This window comes from Microcebus murinus, chromosome 24 (genome assembly GCF_040939455.1).
Source record: "Microcebus murinus isolate Inina chromosome 24, M.murinus_Inina_mat1.0, whole genome shotgun sequence".
NCBI classification, from domain to species: domain Eukaryota; kingdom Metazoa; phylum Chordata; class Mammalia; order Primates; family Cheirogaleidae; genus Microcebus; species Microcebus murinus.
Window position 1 is genome coordinate 10249693 of NC_134127.1, and position 17567 is coordinate 10267259.

At 34.8% G+C, this 17567-nt stretch overlaps 1 protein-coding gene and 1 non-coding gene across 3 annotated transcripts in view; both read left to right on the plus strand.

Moving 5' to 3' along the window:
- TEX15 (testis expressed 15, meiosis and synapsis associated) overlaps positions 1-16593 on the plus strand; it is a 59823-nt gene extending 43230 nt beyond the window's left edge. For both annotated transcript variants that reach the window (XM_012784126.3, XM_012784124.2), the window contains exons 7-10: positions 312-7672; positions 10488-10543; positions 12673-13940; positions 16232-16593. In XM_012784126.3, the coding sequence (XP_012639580.2) occupies positions 312-7672; positions 10488-10543; positions 12673-13940; positions 16232-16269 (8723 nt within the window). In that variant the 3' untranslated portion in view covers positions 16270-16593. The remainder of the gene's footprint in view (positions 1-311; positions 7673-10487; positions 10544-12672; positions 13941-16231) is intronic.
- Positions 8949-9050, plus strand: LOC142864291 (U6 spliceosomal RNA). The gene has a single exon (XR_012914816.1). It is a non-coding gene; the product is annotated as a U6 spliceosomal RNA (small nuclear RNA).
- Positions 16594-17567: the final 974 nt, after the last annotated feature.

Consider the following 17567-nt stretch of genomic DNA (forward strand, 5'->3'; position numbering starts at 1 on the left):
ATGTTTTTATTCCTATTTAACTTTTCTATTTCTTGTCAGAATTTAAAGTTTTTATAGCACATAGTCTTTTTTTATTAAAGTTCCTAGGTTAAGACAGTTTCATGGTATATCATTTATACTTTATTGGTTTGTTACTTATCTGCTTCTCTAGTTACCTTTTTTTTTTCTGAGAATACATTTTAGGTTTTAGGTACATCATTAGGTTTTTAGATAATTTCAATTGAAATCACTCTTGAAATAGTTTACTTGTATTAATAGTTGTCTGTAGAAACACTTTTTCTTTGAATTTTTCTTTCTTCTTATTTCCACAGAAAGAGCATGCTCTCTGAATAACTGTACAGTGGCCAAAAGAATTGGAAAAGGAAAAGATGCTACTGTCATCTTTGAGCATTTCAGGAAACCTGTAGACCCATTTGTTCAGGAAAACTGTTCATGCAATACACTAAATTCAGAGATAAATTCTTCCAGCTCAAATATTTCTAACTCCTGTGGAAATGTACAAAATGGAAACATTTCTATACTTGAAACATACCATGGACAGACAGAGCACAACTTAGCAGAAATTAGAGACACTTCTCAAGTACATGCACATGATTCAGGTCTTTCAGTTATTTCCAGTGATACCAAAGAAAATGTTAATGGTGACCATTTATTAAATTTGACATATCTTAAAAATGTTTTAAGTGGTCTTTCTGCTGCTTTTCCTCTTCAAAACAATATTGGCTCAAGCACAGTTATTACATCAAAACTTATCAAAGACCCAAGACTGTTGAGGAGAGAAGAAAGCATGGGAAAACAGAATGATACTGCAGGTGTAAATGAAATTTTGCCATTTGAGAAGAGTTTAGGTTATGTTAATTCAGAAATAAACCTGTCATCGACGCCAACTAGTTCTGCCTCATCAGAAGTCATCACTGGTGATTGTTCTCTTCTTACTAATTGTTTGGATGCCCCTGCCTTTAAAATTTCTTTTGATGACTCACAATCTCAGGCTCCCAACATGGGCTCTAAGGACTATGACTTTACAACTCTCGATAAAACTACCATGACAGGACAATGTAAGAACCAAGAGAATTTTTCCTTCCCAGTTTCTTTTTCAAATGTAATTTCAGAAGTTGAAAACCAAAAACATAATGGGAAAGAAGCCCAGAGAGCCCAACAGGAAAGTAACATCCCACTTTCAATTAAACAACACAGTGAACCACATAACTCTTATGAGTCAATGAATACTTGTACAAAAGAGTGCAGTAGTCACATCTCTCAGGAATCACAGTCTTCTGATTTAAAAACTATATATCACACTGATCACCAATTGTCCACAATTTTTCCATTCCAAAAGAAAGAAAGCATAAATGAATACATTCAAAATATTGGAAAGATGAGAAACTTCACTGACCTGGAAGACAGTTTCAAACATGGAGAAAAGCAAACTTTGTGGAAAGAAATTGATTATTTCACTAATGAAACAAAAATCCATCCAGTAGATAATTATGTTTCTTTGTGCCAAGAATACAAAGACAGTGAGAGTGTTGATTCTTTGGGGGAAAATTGTGATAAAATATTAATTACTAAAGAGTTAGAAATAAAGAAATCTTCCACACCTGCCACAAAGGATAAGGATAAACTGCAACATCTAGCATTGGAATTACAAAGTATTACTCCGGGTGTAGAGAGCCTTTCACAAAAGCATCCTCAGTACTCTCTGGAATATGAAGATAATATTTATACAAACTTTGCCATTGCTCAAAAGCTTATGGAACTGAAATTGGAAAAAACAACTCAAAATTATGTTAGCATTATGACTGATGTTTTCCAAGAAGCAAAAGACATTCCCCAGGCCAAAGAAATGCTCATTGATACAGTTATTTCATCTCATGACATAGAAACAGCTCCTGAAAATTCAAATTGTAACATAACTAGAGAACATGTATGTGTCCATAGAAAAAGTGAAAATGAGCCTCTGTCATTAGGGAATATTCAAAGAGACTGCAAAGGACCTCATCATACTGAAGGTCAAGATTACACTGTGTTCTTTAATGCCCAGTTGAACAATGATTTGTGCCTGAAGGTTAATTTCAGAGAACAAGGAGATAATGATAAAGAAAACCAAAATGAGGCTAAAGAGACAGAAAACAACATGGAGAGTATACATGGAGATGAAAAACAGAGTTTTCATACAAACAAAAATGTCACCAATATAGATGAAAGAAAGGAGAACAAAAATTACAACAATGTAGAAATTCTGAGTTCTGAAGAATTTTCTACTACAGTTAACTTGATTTGGGGAGGAAAATATGTATCAACAGAAACTGCATTATTGGAAAGTAAAGATACCATTAATGTTGCACAGCAAAAGGATACTCAAAATACTGGAAGAAGTGTAGAGCATTTGGCTGCCACAAAATTTCCTGAAATTTCAAGTTCTTCAGTGTGTGTATCCTCCAATGCCTCAGTACCGATAGCTAGTACTACTGTGCCTACTTTAAGCACAGATCATGAAGATCCCCACAGGTACCAATTTAAAGAAACTTGTTCTTCTGAGAGTCCAGATTTTGGTTTGTTAGTAAAACGTAGGGTTTCTGATTGTGAAATTGATACAGATAAAAATAAATTACAGGATTCATTTCATCAGTCAAAAAGTGAGGACTCAGTTCTTCAAAATTTTGAATTGGAAAATGAGATTGAAGTAGGATCAGAACAGTGTGATGATGCTTGCCTATTTCAGCAAGATGCACACAGCCATGAAAATGTACTTTATGAAGAATTTGAGGCCTTATATGAGGCTCTGAAGTCCCGTATTGATTGGGAAGGTCTGTTAGGAAGCAACAATGGGGAGACAGAAATTTTGAAAAGCACCACAAGAAGGGAGAATAATGATCAGCATTATTCTAAGGAAAGTAATTGTTTTTATTCCTCCACAGAGAAAAACAAAACAGAGTTCCTCAGCCCAATTTTACTTCCAGATCTACAAATTAGAATTACTAACATATTTAGGCCAGAATTCAGCCCCACTGCTGACCCCCTTGTACTGAAAGATAATTTTCAGAAATGTATAACTGAAATGACAAACCCAGAAATAAATAAGGAAGGAGGGGAAGCTCTAGGATTTGAAATTTGCTCTCAGCCTTCTGGTAAAAATTCAGGTTATCCAGGTGAAGATAAACTTGCTAATATGCTGCAAGCATCAAGACTAGTGAGTAAATCTGAAATCTCCCTTTCTTTTGACTTGAGTCAAAATACACATGTGAATCATATGTCTGAGAGACAAAATAGTGAATCTTTGTTTACTGAACCTTCTACTGCCACAATAAATGATGGAAGTAGATGTTCCTTTACAAAATCAAAAACTGACCGTAATGATACTAGAAGTAAAAAGGAGGTGGAAATAAGAACTAGCAAAAGGAAGCTACGTACATCTTCTAGAGATCAGAGCATATCACCTAAAGATTTAAGACCACATGAAATTTGTGGGAAGAAAAGGAGGCTAACCAGTTCAGACCCATCTGAATGTTTTTCTTCATTATCCCAAGGACGAATTAAAACATTTTCACGGTCAGAAAAGCACATTAGGAGTGTTCTGGATATTCTAAATAGTGAAGCATCGTTATGTAAAAGTAAACGTCTTTCCAGAAAACTAGACAGAGCTGTTGTTCACTTAAAGAAAGCTCATAGAAGAGTTCACACGTCTTTGCAGATTATAGCTAAAGTGGGAGAGAAAAGAAAAGGTCCATTACCAAAATCATATGCAATAATATGCAATAATTTCTGGGAAAGTTGTGACCTTCAGGGTTATAGTTCTGTGTCTGAAAGAAGATACTATTCTACTAAGCATTTTTTGTCAAAAAGAAAATATGACAAACAGGGAGAGAGAAGAGTTTTAGGATTTGATGTTGATAAATCATTAACCCATGGGTCAAAGCACAAGTCTTACAAACTAAGTGGAGAGAAAATCACAAAGTGCCTTTCAAAGAAAAGTGTGGCCAGCAGTGTCTCCAGAAGTCACACCACTATTCATGTGAGAGAATTTTGTGATCAAGAACAACATCTTGAATCACAGTTGTCCCTATCCTCCATTTCCCAAAGTACACATCAGCCAGTTTATAGTAATAATAGTATGAGAAATCCAGAATTATCAGAACTTCAGCCTTTTTCCAGAAAAACTGGGCATCTCTCTTCCTCAGACCACTCAGATGAGAAAGTAACTGAGAAAGAAAATCAAATTGAGGCGAAGTTTTTATCTAACATTAGTAAATATGAAAAGCTTGAGAGCCATTCAGCCCGTGATAATACTAAGGATGCAGCAGAAGAACACAAGTGTGAGGCTAGTGAAGTAATAAATGAAAGTAATTCAGTATCTTTAAATTGCATAAAAGAAAATAACATAAGTTATAGCACAGACAAAAATTATGATGCAACTTGTATAGCTCACACAAAGGTGGAAACTGACATACTTATTTCAGTCTTAGAATCAAATGTGGAGCACTTTCTAAATGTTGATATGTGCAAGCAGGATAACCTTATTTTATCTGGTTGTAAAAGGAACCTGAAAGTAAGTTTTCCTATAGAAAAATGGACAGCTCCTATTAAGAGCTGCAAACGAAGCATTATTACAGGAAACTTCCTTATGGACCCATTAAACCTGAATATGATAGCAAGCAAAAAATACAGTATTCCTCAATTGTTTTCAACCACTTCTGTGACAGACAGTGAGGAAGAATCTTTGAAATCTTACTTGGGTAAACAGAAAATTTTTGCTATAGATTCTTGTGCAACATCACACTACCAGCAGATAGGTAGTGGAAAGGAGATTCTAAAGACAGAGCAATGCTCTTCAAGTAATTGCTTCCATATAGATGGGAATGAAACAATTGTTACTGAGAAGTCTGAGTTGGATCTAACATCAGCAACTGAAGAAAGTAAAGGTTATTATGGCAAAAATAAAGTGAAGCTGTCTTCCAATGACAGTTCTCTGCTCTTAAAAGATAACATAAAGGGGTCTTCTTCAAAATATACTGTAAAGAAGGACATTCACAGGAAAATGTGCAAAGTTAAACAAGCAGAAAAAGCCAAAGATTCCGTTTACAAGAGAAACATGACTGAAGGATCAACAGTCAAGACTGAGTACAAAAATCAAAAGAATGAGATTTTAAAAGAAGACTCCTCCCATTTAAATGAGGAAACAATTAAAAATAACTTAATTGATTCTCATCTAAGCACTAAAAATACTACCAAGGCAGTTTCTTTGAATTACTTAGTTTTTAATCAGCTTAACAAAAGAGAAAAGAAGGGGGAAATTAAAATTATTAATGACTCTCAGTCTGACTTGATGTTACATGCAGAAACAGCCTATGTTTCCAAACCAGATATTCTAGGAGTTAATCATATGCCTATTTTGCATGCCCACTCTGAAACCTCTAAAGTCACTACTCACCAGAAGAAACCTACATCATATGTGAATGAGTTAAATGAAAAACATTGCTCAGCTAATCATACGGCCCTTATAACTAAGCTGTCTCAAATTTTGCAGAGGGCAGATGAAGCATCATCTTTGCAGGTTCTACAGGAAGAAACTAAGGTTTGTCAAAATATTCTTCCTTTATTTGTTGAAGCTTTTGAAAGAAAGCAAGAATGCTCATTTGAACAAATTGTGATTTCAAGAGAACTATTGGTAGAACACAACCTGTGGAGTAATTGCAAATGCAAATTAAAACCATGTGCTGTTGACACTTTGGTAGAACTACAAATGATGATGGAAACTATTCAATTCATTGAAAACAAAAAAAGGCTTTTAGGAGGTGAACCAACATTCCGAAGCTTGCTTTGGTATGACGAGACATTGTACGGTGAGCTGCTTGGCAGACCACGTGGATATCAACAGCAGTCCAATTTCTATCCTGCTTTTCAAGGAAGGTTAAAATATAATGCATTCTGTGAGTTACAGACTTACCATGGTCAATTAATTGAATTATTTGAAGAAACAAAAAGAGGAGATAATTCATACTATGCATTCTTAAAATATAAACGACAGATTAATGAATGTGAAGCCATAATGAAGCATTGTTCTGATTGCTTTGACTTTTCTCTTTCTGTTCCATTTACCTGTGGAGTTAACCTTGGAGACAGTTTAGAAGACCTAGAAACCTTGAGAAAAAGTACTTTAAAGCTGATTAGTATATATGGGGACTCTCCTAAAGTTCATTCATATCCAGGAAAACAAGACCATCTGTGGATTATCATAGAAATGATCTCCTCAAAAGTTAATTTTATCAAGAACAATGAGGCCCTAAGTATTAAAATATCCCTTTATGGTCTGGAACATATCTTTTTTGATGCTGCAAAAAGTCTTGTTTGGAAAGAGAAAAGACAATCTTTCAGCAAAAAATACTCACGAAAAAATAACAAAGAAATGCTACTTAAAATGAATCAATGTGCTTTTTCAAAGTTGCAGAAGATATATGATACTTTGTCTAAAGATTTAAACAATGAACCAATTTCCAATACTAGGCTTGAGAAGAATACTGTGATTGCTTCCAGAAAGTCAGATGATCTAAACAAAGCAACAATTAGCATAGAAAATTATAGGTTTAATGGTACTTTGCTTTCACACCCAGATATTTGTGGTATTAGTGAAATACTGGATCAGGCTGAATTTGCAGACCTTAAAAAATTACAGGAGCTCACCTTGAGATGTACAGATCATTTAGAAATTTTAAAGAAACATTTCCAGATGCTACAAGAAGATAATATAGATAATATTTTTATCACAGAAGAAAATGTTTTGGACATGATGAAAAACCACAACCGTGGGGCTGTAATTTTAAAACCTGAAGCGATTGAAACGTATGTTGAAATTGTCATGGTCTCAGAAACAGTTTACTTTCTTAAAAACTCAATGGCAAAGAAACTAGACAAACAGAGGTTTCGAGGTATGCTGTGGTTTGATTTGTCACTTCTTCCTGAGCTGGTTCACTGCCAAGAAAAAATGGCTTCTTTTTCATTTCTTAAAGATAACTCAACAGATGTTTGTCTTTCGAAAGTGATAGAGACTGCTATTTCTGAACTTCAGAAAGATGTAGATATTATCTACAAATATAGTGAAGCTGTTAATTGTTCATATGCTCTTCGCTTACTCTCAAGAGAACTTGAAGAACTTTCAGAAATAAAAAAGCTTCTAAAGAAGTCTAAGTATTCCGTTTCCACGTATATTGACTTTGTGCCATATGTAGCATCCATAAATTATGGAAGCACTGTGACAGAATTAGAATACAACTATAGTCAGTTTTCTACATTGCTCAAAAATACAATGTCTGCCCCTCAGAAAGACTTAGGAAAAGTGGCCCATATTATGAAAGTCATGAAAACGATTGAACATATGAAGATTATATGTGCTAAAAATCCTAAATTAGCCATTTCCTTTATTCTATGCCAAATGCTATGTAACAGAAGGAAGACTTTCCAGCCAAAGAGAAAAGAAAAGATGAATGTTCATGTTACAAAACCTGGGGAAAATATCAATAAATCCAGTATGTCTATGAAGGTGCCCTTAATTCCAGAGCGTATAATTAAAAATGTTTCAAATAGCTCTAAAAAACGACGTATTGCTGTAGACAAGTGTGAGGACTCTGAGGAACAAGAGAAAAGTACTAATATTTCCAGTTGTAAGAAGCGAAAGGTACAAATGTTTTTCAATGTGTGTATTTTTTAAAACAAGTGTCTGTTCTTTCAGCAGTTTGCAGGATCATAGAAGTTATTTAAAATATTGGATTAAGTAATTCATATTATGTATAAAATTAAACAATTGATACTATATATGGGAGACTTCTCAAATGTCTACCTTTTATACATAAAAATTAAATTTTAAAATTTAGATTTCTTGTGAAGGTATGAATTTTAATAGCTTCTTAAGGGAAAGTTTAATATTATGAATGTGAGTTAAGTGAGTGACCAGTATTTATTGAGTAGCCTCTATCTATAACAGGCCTATGCCCAATATGGTGAATTTTAAAAACTGGCTAGTGAAGCTTGTCTTCTTGACCGTAATCATCTAGATGGAGAAATAAGAACAGATATTTTTCAATAGATGTGTATCAAGGAGTTAGAAGAAATCCTATGTAAACAAATTTTATATAGCATTTAATATGTACTTGCCACTGTTCTAAGGATTGTACAAATATTAACTCATTTATTTTTCACAAAAACCTATATAATGTATCTAATATCTATTATCTTACTTGAAGATAAGGAAGCTGAGGCATAGAAAGATGAAATGATTATCCCAAGGTTACAGAGTTAGTAAATGGGAGCACCCAGACCTACAACCAGGCAGTCTGGCTCCAGAACCTCTACTGACAGTTGCTCCTGCTTTCAGCTCAAAGGCTTCTCTTACAACTTCTCAAGAATTCTTTAGTTCAGAAGTAAAGAAACCTATGTACAAAATGAAAAGTAGGATTCTTTTTCTGCTCTCTTAATTTTATCTGTTAAACTAGTTCTATAGACTAGAAATCTAATCACCATCTATTATGCTGTTTATAGGAAAATGCTTAATAAACAACCAGCGTATGAACATGCTTCCAAAACAAAGCAAGAACACAAGTGTATTTCACATCAAGAGTAAAGTGAGGAGCCAGGTGTGGTGGCACACACCTGTAGTGCCAGCTACTTGGGAGGCAGGAGGAGCCCTGGAGTTGGGAGTCCAGCCTGGGCAACATAGCAAGACCCCATCTCAAAAAAAGTATAAAGTCAGGATGATACTAAAAAAAGTTTTGTAGGTATTTATGAGAAAAGCAAAAAAAAAAAAAAAAAAGTGCAGACCAAAGCTTTGCCTTAAAGGAAAAAAGCACTATCAGATTAAGGTAAAAATGAAGAGAGAATTTAAGTTGTGGAAAATAATGTTAGCAAAGACAATGCTTATTGACATCATTTGAGAAATTACTTTAAAATTAAGTCTGGTGCTCACTTCAGCAGCACATACACTAAAATTGAACAAAACAAGATTAGCATAGCACCTGTGCAAGGATGATATATGAATTCATGAAGTGTTTTGTATTTTTTGGTATAATAATAAAATTAAGTCTGGTCCTGAGTCAAGGACTAGGGAAAAGAAACAAGACAATTTTTTAAAATTAAAAGAGTAGGCCGGGTGTGGTGGCTCACACCTGTAATCCTAGCACTCTGGTAGGCCGAGGCGGGCGGATGGCTCAAGGTCAGGAGTTCAAAACCAGCCTGAGCAAGACCTCGTCTCTACTATAAATAAAAAAGAAATTAACTGGCCAACTAATATACATAGAAAAAATTAGCCGGGCATGGTGGTGCATGCCTGTAGTCCCAGCTACTAGGGAGGCTGAGGCAGGAGGATCACTTGAGCCCAGGAGTTTGAGGTTGCTGTGAGCTAGGCTGACGCCACGGCACTCACTCTAGCCTGGCAACAAAGTGAGACTCTGTCTCAAAAAAAAAAAAAAAAAAAATTAAAAGAGTAAGTCTATAAGTCATGAGAGTGGAGCAAAAAGGAAAAAATATTTAAAAAAATAAAAAAGGCTGGGCGCAGTGGCTCATGCCTGTAATCCTAGCTCTCTGGGAGGCCAAGGTGGGCAGATTCCTCAAGGTCAGAAGTTCGAAACCAGCCTGAGCAAGAGCGAGACCCTGTCTCTACTATAAATAGAAATTAATTGGCCAACTAATATATATAGAAAAAATTAGCAGGGCATGGTGGTGCATGCCTATAGTCCCACGTACTCAGGAGGCTGAGGCAGGAGGATTGCTTGAGCCCAGGAGTTTGAGCTTACTGTGAGCTAGGCTGACACCACGGCACTCACTCTAGCCTGGGTAACAAAGCGAGACTCTGTCTCAAAAAAATAAATAAATAAAAATTTAAAATTTTTAAATTAAAAAGTCTGGAACAATTCGGCTTAGTAAGGAAGATCATTTCAAATTATAAGATGTCTTAAATATAGGCCTAACGAGTTTGAATTTCATTCTGTACATACTGAAGTGTAATGTTATGTGAAATGTGGTTTTTCAATGATTTAAGGAATGATGACATTCTGAGTATAGGAGTATGTAAGTAGTTAAATCATATACTTTTTCTGTAGAAGTACAGAAGTAGTAAGTCAATCATGGCTTAGAAAAGGGTGCTGTTTTGCAGAATAAGAAAGGAAAATTCCATATTTGACAGACTACTTAATCAGTGGGGCTTAGCACCTGGTTTACTAAAGGCATAAAAGAGGGGAGCAGTCATAAAAGGACTTCAAAGATTAATTTTAGGATGTGGGGTTAAGAAGAACGTTGCAGATTTCTTTAAAAATAAAAAAAGTTATTCCAAATACACGTGAAATACTGGAAATCCATCAGAGTGATTATGCATAAGTTGAATTTTTGGTGATTTTAGGTGATTACAGAGCAAGCACTTGCATATATCTAATATTGAAATAATGAATGGATTATATTTTGTCATCACCAATGTAGATTTTCTTTGTATGTTTTAAACATAGGTGAACATGAAAGAGATCCCCAAAATCAGAGAAAAGACAACATTCAAGCGTCAAAGGTAGGAGTTGCCATCAGCCCTATCTGAAGAAAAACTAAACAAAATTGGGCAAATATTAAAGAATTAGAATAAAACATTTATTTAAATCTAGTGGATCATACGTTTGTGGGGCAAGAGCAAGTTAAGGAGAGAGAAATTTGTTTCACATTATACAATGTCTTAAGTTAGGTCTAAGGAGTTTGAACTTTGTTCTGTAAATATTAAAGGCTATAATGTCATGTGAAATGTGTTTTTTTCAGTGAGTCAGTAAAGGATAAGGAGAGTCAGTATAATTAGAAGAAGTAAGTTAGCCAAGGCTTTAGAAGAGGGTGATTATTTCAAAGAATAAGAAATGAAAGTTCATATTTGATAGACATAACTTGAAGAATTGATGGGGCTTAGCAACTGGTTTACTACAAAGCATAAAGGAATAGGACAGGTGATTACATGAGTTACTATTAAACTTATGGATTTCACATACCAGTAAATTTCAGAATTTGTTAAAGGGATATGAATTGCAAACTTTAAAAGTGAGAACATTAAATAGCGTGTGTGTCATAGAAGCACATATTAAATAGACTACTATTTCATAACAGGATGTTTTAATATCGTAAAATAGGAAGAAAATGATTTCAAAGACTACTTTAATGTGAATAAATTATCTTTATGAAAAACTCACATTATATTTTTCTCATTTTGATATGAATTGACACCACTAGACTTGACCATTTCTTGTGTCATTCAACTCTGTAGGATTTTGAATTTGTGACTAGCGTGGGTTTTGTTTTTTGTTTTTTTTTTTTGTGAAGGATAATGAGTAATATAAAAAGAAATATGCAACCTCATTTCTGTCTTACTTGATTTTGCTTCTTTAAATATAACATTTACTTCATTTCTAGAATCCTTTTTCTGACATATATGACTGAATAGTTGTGTAGTGACATAAAAATGAATAGGCTTAATTAGATAATATAAAAACAGTTTTATAATCATCTTAGCTTTGTTAACTAAGTATAGACATTATTTGCTTCTCAAACAATAAACTGACTCACTGGAGAAAAATGAATTCTAGTATAAGGTAATGTAGGGTGCTGTCTTCATAAAAATAAATATTCCCTAAAAGGATGACATAAAGGGACAGACCATTGAGGCAGCTGCCAGTCTCAGGTTCAAGACACCACTGAAACGTTGGAAATGCAATAAAATCAAAATTAATACTTTATGGGATCTCAAAGTATGATATGGAACTGGATGACCATGTATTAATAGATCATTATTAAAATGCCTTTTGAAGAGGCTGGATTCCATAAAATATGGGCCTTTTTATTCCTACATGGGAGATAGAAATTCGAGGCCAAAGATGAATATGTCTTGCCTATGGAGAAATATTACTTCCAGTGAGATCCCCCATCTCTAGAAAAATAAGAATAAATTTTAAAATATTAGCTGGACATGATAGCGTGCACCTGTAGTCCCAGCTTACTCAGGAGGCTGAGCAGTAGGATCCCATGAGCCCAGGAGTCCAAGGCTACAGTGAGAATTACCTTGGGAATCTTTATTAACTGTTCAGCTCTAAATATTCCCATAGGAACGCTTCTTTCAGCCTGCTTTAGACTGTCCAAATTTAGGTAAGATTGCCAAGAATATTAAATTGGCAGGAAATTTTGGAGGTCTGCTTTTCCTACTCTTAGGGATGAATAGACAAAAAACATCTTAGTGTGTTATAACACAGAGAGAAGAGACCTTTTGAGGTGGGAAACAGCTGGTAGTTTTATCAGTTACAATTAGTAATGAAGATTCTCAATGGGTTGGAGGTATATAAAATTAGAAGCTATACTGTACAATTCAGTAGTGATAGTTTCCTACTTTAAAAAACCTCTATCAGGAAATGTCTGAAGGACAAAATAGTTTATTTTACAGTATTGGAAATACATTTAATATGTGGAGGATAACATCTTCAGAAAAAACATCTAAATTCAAACCAAGGCAATAAAACTGGGAAAATGTTACTTGTATACTGCCAATAGAATGAGAAAATGTGAGTCTTAAGAACTCTTCTCCTAAATAGAAATTTCAGATATATATTTATGTTAAGATTTTGTGACACTGTGTATTTAAAGTTGCTTGTTTATATGTGTTACACTTAATAGGAGTACAGAATCTCATCCCAAAAGTGAAAAGAAAATGGAATCTACTTCCTCTGGCAATCTGAAAAGAAACCATGTACTATCACCAGAAAAGATTGAAATGCAAAGATTATTACCTGGATCACTTTCACCTTTAAAGAACCTAAAAGACTCTTGCTCATTAAAGGCAGAAAGCAAAATTGATTTAAATATTTCATCTGATACTTCACAACACTTCACTGGACAGCAGGGAAATTTAAATAGCATGAAGAAGAAAAATAAGAATTTTTGTGCTGCTGAAACAAACAGTGATAAGAAAGATTGCGCTGCTTTTGTGATTTGTGACCAAAAAAGTACAGATGGCACATTTTCGAAGGACCATGAGACATTTTCACAGAAATTTCTTAAAAATTCTTCAGATTCCACACAGCAGTCTTGTCTTTTAGACATAAAACCAGGAGCTGATGCTTCTCTTGAGCCTAATACATCAGTGCTCTCAAAGCCTGTTTTCCATTTTGTGAAGGATATCCATACCAATCTAGAAATGAATGACACAGTCCTTGAACTTCAAGATAATGAAGTATTAAATTCATCTATTAAAAATTCCACGTGCATGACTTCTCCAGAACCCATATTTATCCAGAAAAGAATTCCTGTTCTGGAAATAAGTAAAACACAGTCTGCAAAATCTGAGGCAGAGGAGAAATACATGAAGGATACATTGAATCCGAGTACTATTTCTTTTGAAGCATCTGGACACATAACCCTTAATGTGAATCAAACGGCAGAGTACTCTTTTTCTGAACAACAAAATGATGAAAATTCAAAAGTCCTAACTCAGAATGCTGCCACTTGTCGGGATGAACTTCCACAGTCTGCATGCACCCCAGTGTATAATTCTTCAGAAAATTCATTTGGAACTTCATATCCATACTATGCTTGGTGTGTTTATCATTACAGCAGCAGCAATGGCAACACTATTACCCAGACGTACCAAGAGATAACATCATACGAAGTACAGCCACCTTCTTCTGGGATGTTGACTGCAGTTGCAAGTACTGTCCAAAGCACACATTCTAATCTTCTGTATTCTCAATGTTTTAGTTACTTTGCTGGTGAGCCACAAGCACATGGCTTTGTGCCAGCGAATGGGTATTTTCAATCTCAAATGCCTATTTCTTACAGTTTTCAGCAGCCGATTTTTTCACAGTATGCTTCTCATCAACCATTACAAGCTGCATACCCTTATCTTCCTAATCCAGCTGTACTTCCAGAATTTTCTTGGATTTATAGTGAGTTTCACAAGTTTTAATGTTTTGTTCATTGAATTTTTACTTTGTACATTTATGTAAATGGAATTCACAATAAGTGAAATATATATACATACACAGAGAGCAGTCATTTTTCTATGCAGATTTGTAGAATTGTCTGCAGGTCGAGCAGAGTTGAATTGTGTTGTCAGGTGGAAATCTAGTTGTCAAAAATTAAAAAGACCTGGTAATATCACTAACATGTCCTTTATTAAAACCAAACTGTAGGGAATCATTAAGTAAATTATAGTTAATCCATACAGTGAAATATAATGGAGCCATGAAAAAGTTAGTAGTTTTTAATGACATGACAGTTTTAAAAACTGTATCATAAAAACTTTGTGAATAAGGAAAATGCATAGGCATACTGAAATGAAATACACCAACATTTGTTTATCTCCAAGTGGTAAAATTTGGGGTGTGTGGAGAATGTTTTTCTGTATTTTTTGTATTTTCTATGAAGCATACTTTTTTTTTTTTTTTTGAGACAATGTCTCACTCTGTTGCCCAGGCTAGAGTGCCATGAACTCACAGCAGCCTCAAACTCCTGGGCTCAAGCTTCACTCTTCCCAAGTAGCTGGTACCACAGGCTCAAGCCACTGCACCCAGCTAATTTTTTTCTATTTTTAGTAGAGATTGGGTCTCACTCTTGGCTTAGGCTGGTCTTGAATTCCTGAGCTCAAGCAATCCTCTGGCCTGGGCCTCCCACCGTGCTAGGATTACAGGTGTTTGCCACCATGCCCGGCGAAGCATACATTATTTTGATAATTGGAAGAAAATATAGAGTAAAAGACCAAGGTAGGAAAAGAAACTTGAATCAGATAAAGCAACTTTTCTCTTTTTCTCAATTTTCTAATAAAATATCTTGGTGTGGCCAGGCTCGGAGGCTCATGCCTGTAATCCTAGCTCTCTGGAAGGCCGTGGCGGGCAGATCGTTTGAGCTCAGGAGTTCAAAACCAACCTGAGCAAGAGCGAGACCCCGTCTCTACTATAAATAGAAAGAAATTAATTGGCCAACTAATATATATAGAAAAAATTAGCCAGGCATAGTGGCACATGCCTGTAGTCCCAGCTACTCGGGAGGCTGAGGCAGGAGGATCGCTTGAGCCCAGGAGTTTGAGGTTGCTGTGAGCTAGGCTGACGCCACGGCACTCACTCTAGCCTAGGCAACAAAGTGAGACTCTGTCTCAGAAAAAAAAAATATCTTGGTGTAAGTGAAAGGAGTTATTTGAACTGTATTAGTAGGAGAACTTGGTAGTTTGCTCGGGAACTTGAAAATTTTTCTCTATTAGGCTGCAGGGAGCTATAGTCATGCCACTGCACTCCAGCCTGGGTGACAGAGCAAGACTCTTGACTCTTAAAAAAAAAAAAAAAGATAGATCCAGAATCAAGTTCAGCTATGACTCTCAAAAATATTGTTACCCCTTTAATTAAATGTCAAATGAACATAAAAGAAAAAGAAACAGTTTTGCTTATTATAGTGATCAGAATTTACTCTCTTAAAAAATTGAGGCAATTGCAATGTCATAAGCACATCTTTCTTGTTTTGTTTTTTAAAAACAGAGTCTCTTTCTGTTGCCCAAGCTAGAGTGTGGTGGCTTCATCGTGGCTTACTGCAACCTGAAACTCCTGGGCTCCAGCGATTCTCCTGCCTTAGCCTCCGAGTAGTTGGGACTGTCGGCGTGAACCACCACGCCAGGCTCATTTTTCTTGGGATTTTTGTAGAGACAGGGTGAGACAGGGTGTCACTATTGCCCAGGCTAGAGTCAAACTGCCAGCCGCAGATGACCTCCCGCCTCAGCCTCTCATAGTGCTGAGATTAGAGGTGTGAGCCACTGCACCCAGCCTGTGCACATCTTTGAGTTTTCATGAGTGCAAATAATCCACAGAAATCACCTCTCACACTTACAGGAACTGAATCCTTAAAAAGATGTCACTGTTTTGCTCATGATGCTTATGTTCATCACTAGAAAATGGAACTAAAGGAAGGTACTTGAGTGAGCCCAGACAGGCACATTTTGTTCTTTATTACATTTAATTTTCTCAGGATAACTGAGAGAGATGTAGAGATACTGTTCTTTTACAGAGAGGAAACAACTTCTCAGAGAACCTTAAATAACTTTCTCAGGCTCCTATGGATACTAAGGGGCAGATGTGCACATTGAACTCTGATCTCCTTGGCTCTAACTTGATGGTTCTTTCCACTATACTATAATGTATCAGTAGTCTATATCATTAATTCATATAAATCTTTGTGGTTTTTTGTCTTCCAGCTCCATGGCAACAAGAACCCTTTCAGCCAGGACGTTGAAAATAGTCTTCCGTCTACTGAAATAAAGGAGATGTAACAAGTTTTTCCAAGTACTTTTTACGTATTTTTTTATTTTAACATTTAACAAGTTTTAAATATGTATAAATGTGATAGAAAATATAAATCGTATACTCCTTTTAAAATGTATAAATGCAACAGTGTATCGCATAAGGTAATAAATCAATTTCTAACATCTTAAATAGCAAAATTATTTCCATTCAATTACAAAGGAAACAACATTTCATATTAATGTTAAGCAGTGATGGTAAAATCTTTCAAATCAGATTTTTGTTTTTGATATTTTTCAATACATTGTTTACAGTATTATGCATTTGATTGAGCTCAAAGTAGGAATGTTTCTATATAGGTCACCAGTAACTTTTATAATTCTTAACACTTTATTCATATAATTTACAATTCTGTGTCTAACATGGTGAGTTCCTTTAATTTTAGTATTTTATAATTTTTACTTGTAAAATACTTTGAATAAAAAAATTAGTTTGCATACTTTCAGTGTTTCCTAGAGATTGTTTTTATGTTAAAAACAGTTGTGTAATTCATTATATTGGAATTTTGAAGCACTTTTTAATAATGCCTTTTTCAATGAGCCATTTCTACAAGATTATTTCTTTTATATTTCACAATTTTAGTGGTTCTTTTAATGATTTTGTAGCAAATAATAGAGAATAATGTTTATAGTCTTACAGTAATTTAATGTGACACAAATACAAGTATTTTAATGTTCTGGTCGTAGATTTTTTTTCAACACTCTGCAAAAGTGAAAAATCTCTTAGTAATAACTCTTATCATAAGACAGCAGAATGTAGTATGTAACTGTTATCTTGAGCAACATCTCTGCTTATACATTACCTTTCTTAATCAGTAACTATTCCTATTTTCTGTAAGACCCCAGTCAGAAAAAGCCCTCACAATTAGGTAGACGTTTCTCAAGTGGCTAGTTGATCTTAAAATTTGAAAAGAGATTTGCTTTAGCTGAAACAGATAGCAAAGCTTCAGTGTTTTTGCAATCTTTTTATGTTGCCTAGCACAGGCTTCCAAAGAAAGTATAATTCTGCTTTAGTTATAAATAATTTGTTAATTTTTCAATTCAGAAAGACATTGAGAACCCCCAGGATAATATAAGCCTCTTTCATCACATTCACCAAATAGTATGGAACTCAGAATACTTAGGCTTCTTCTTTAATATACAGATCTGTAAAGGGGGAAAGGCAAGCAAACAACTATAACTGAAAGAAATAAGGAATTTGAAAAGATGATACAATTAAAGCAATATTAAA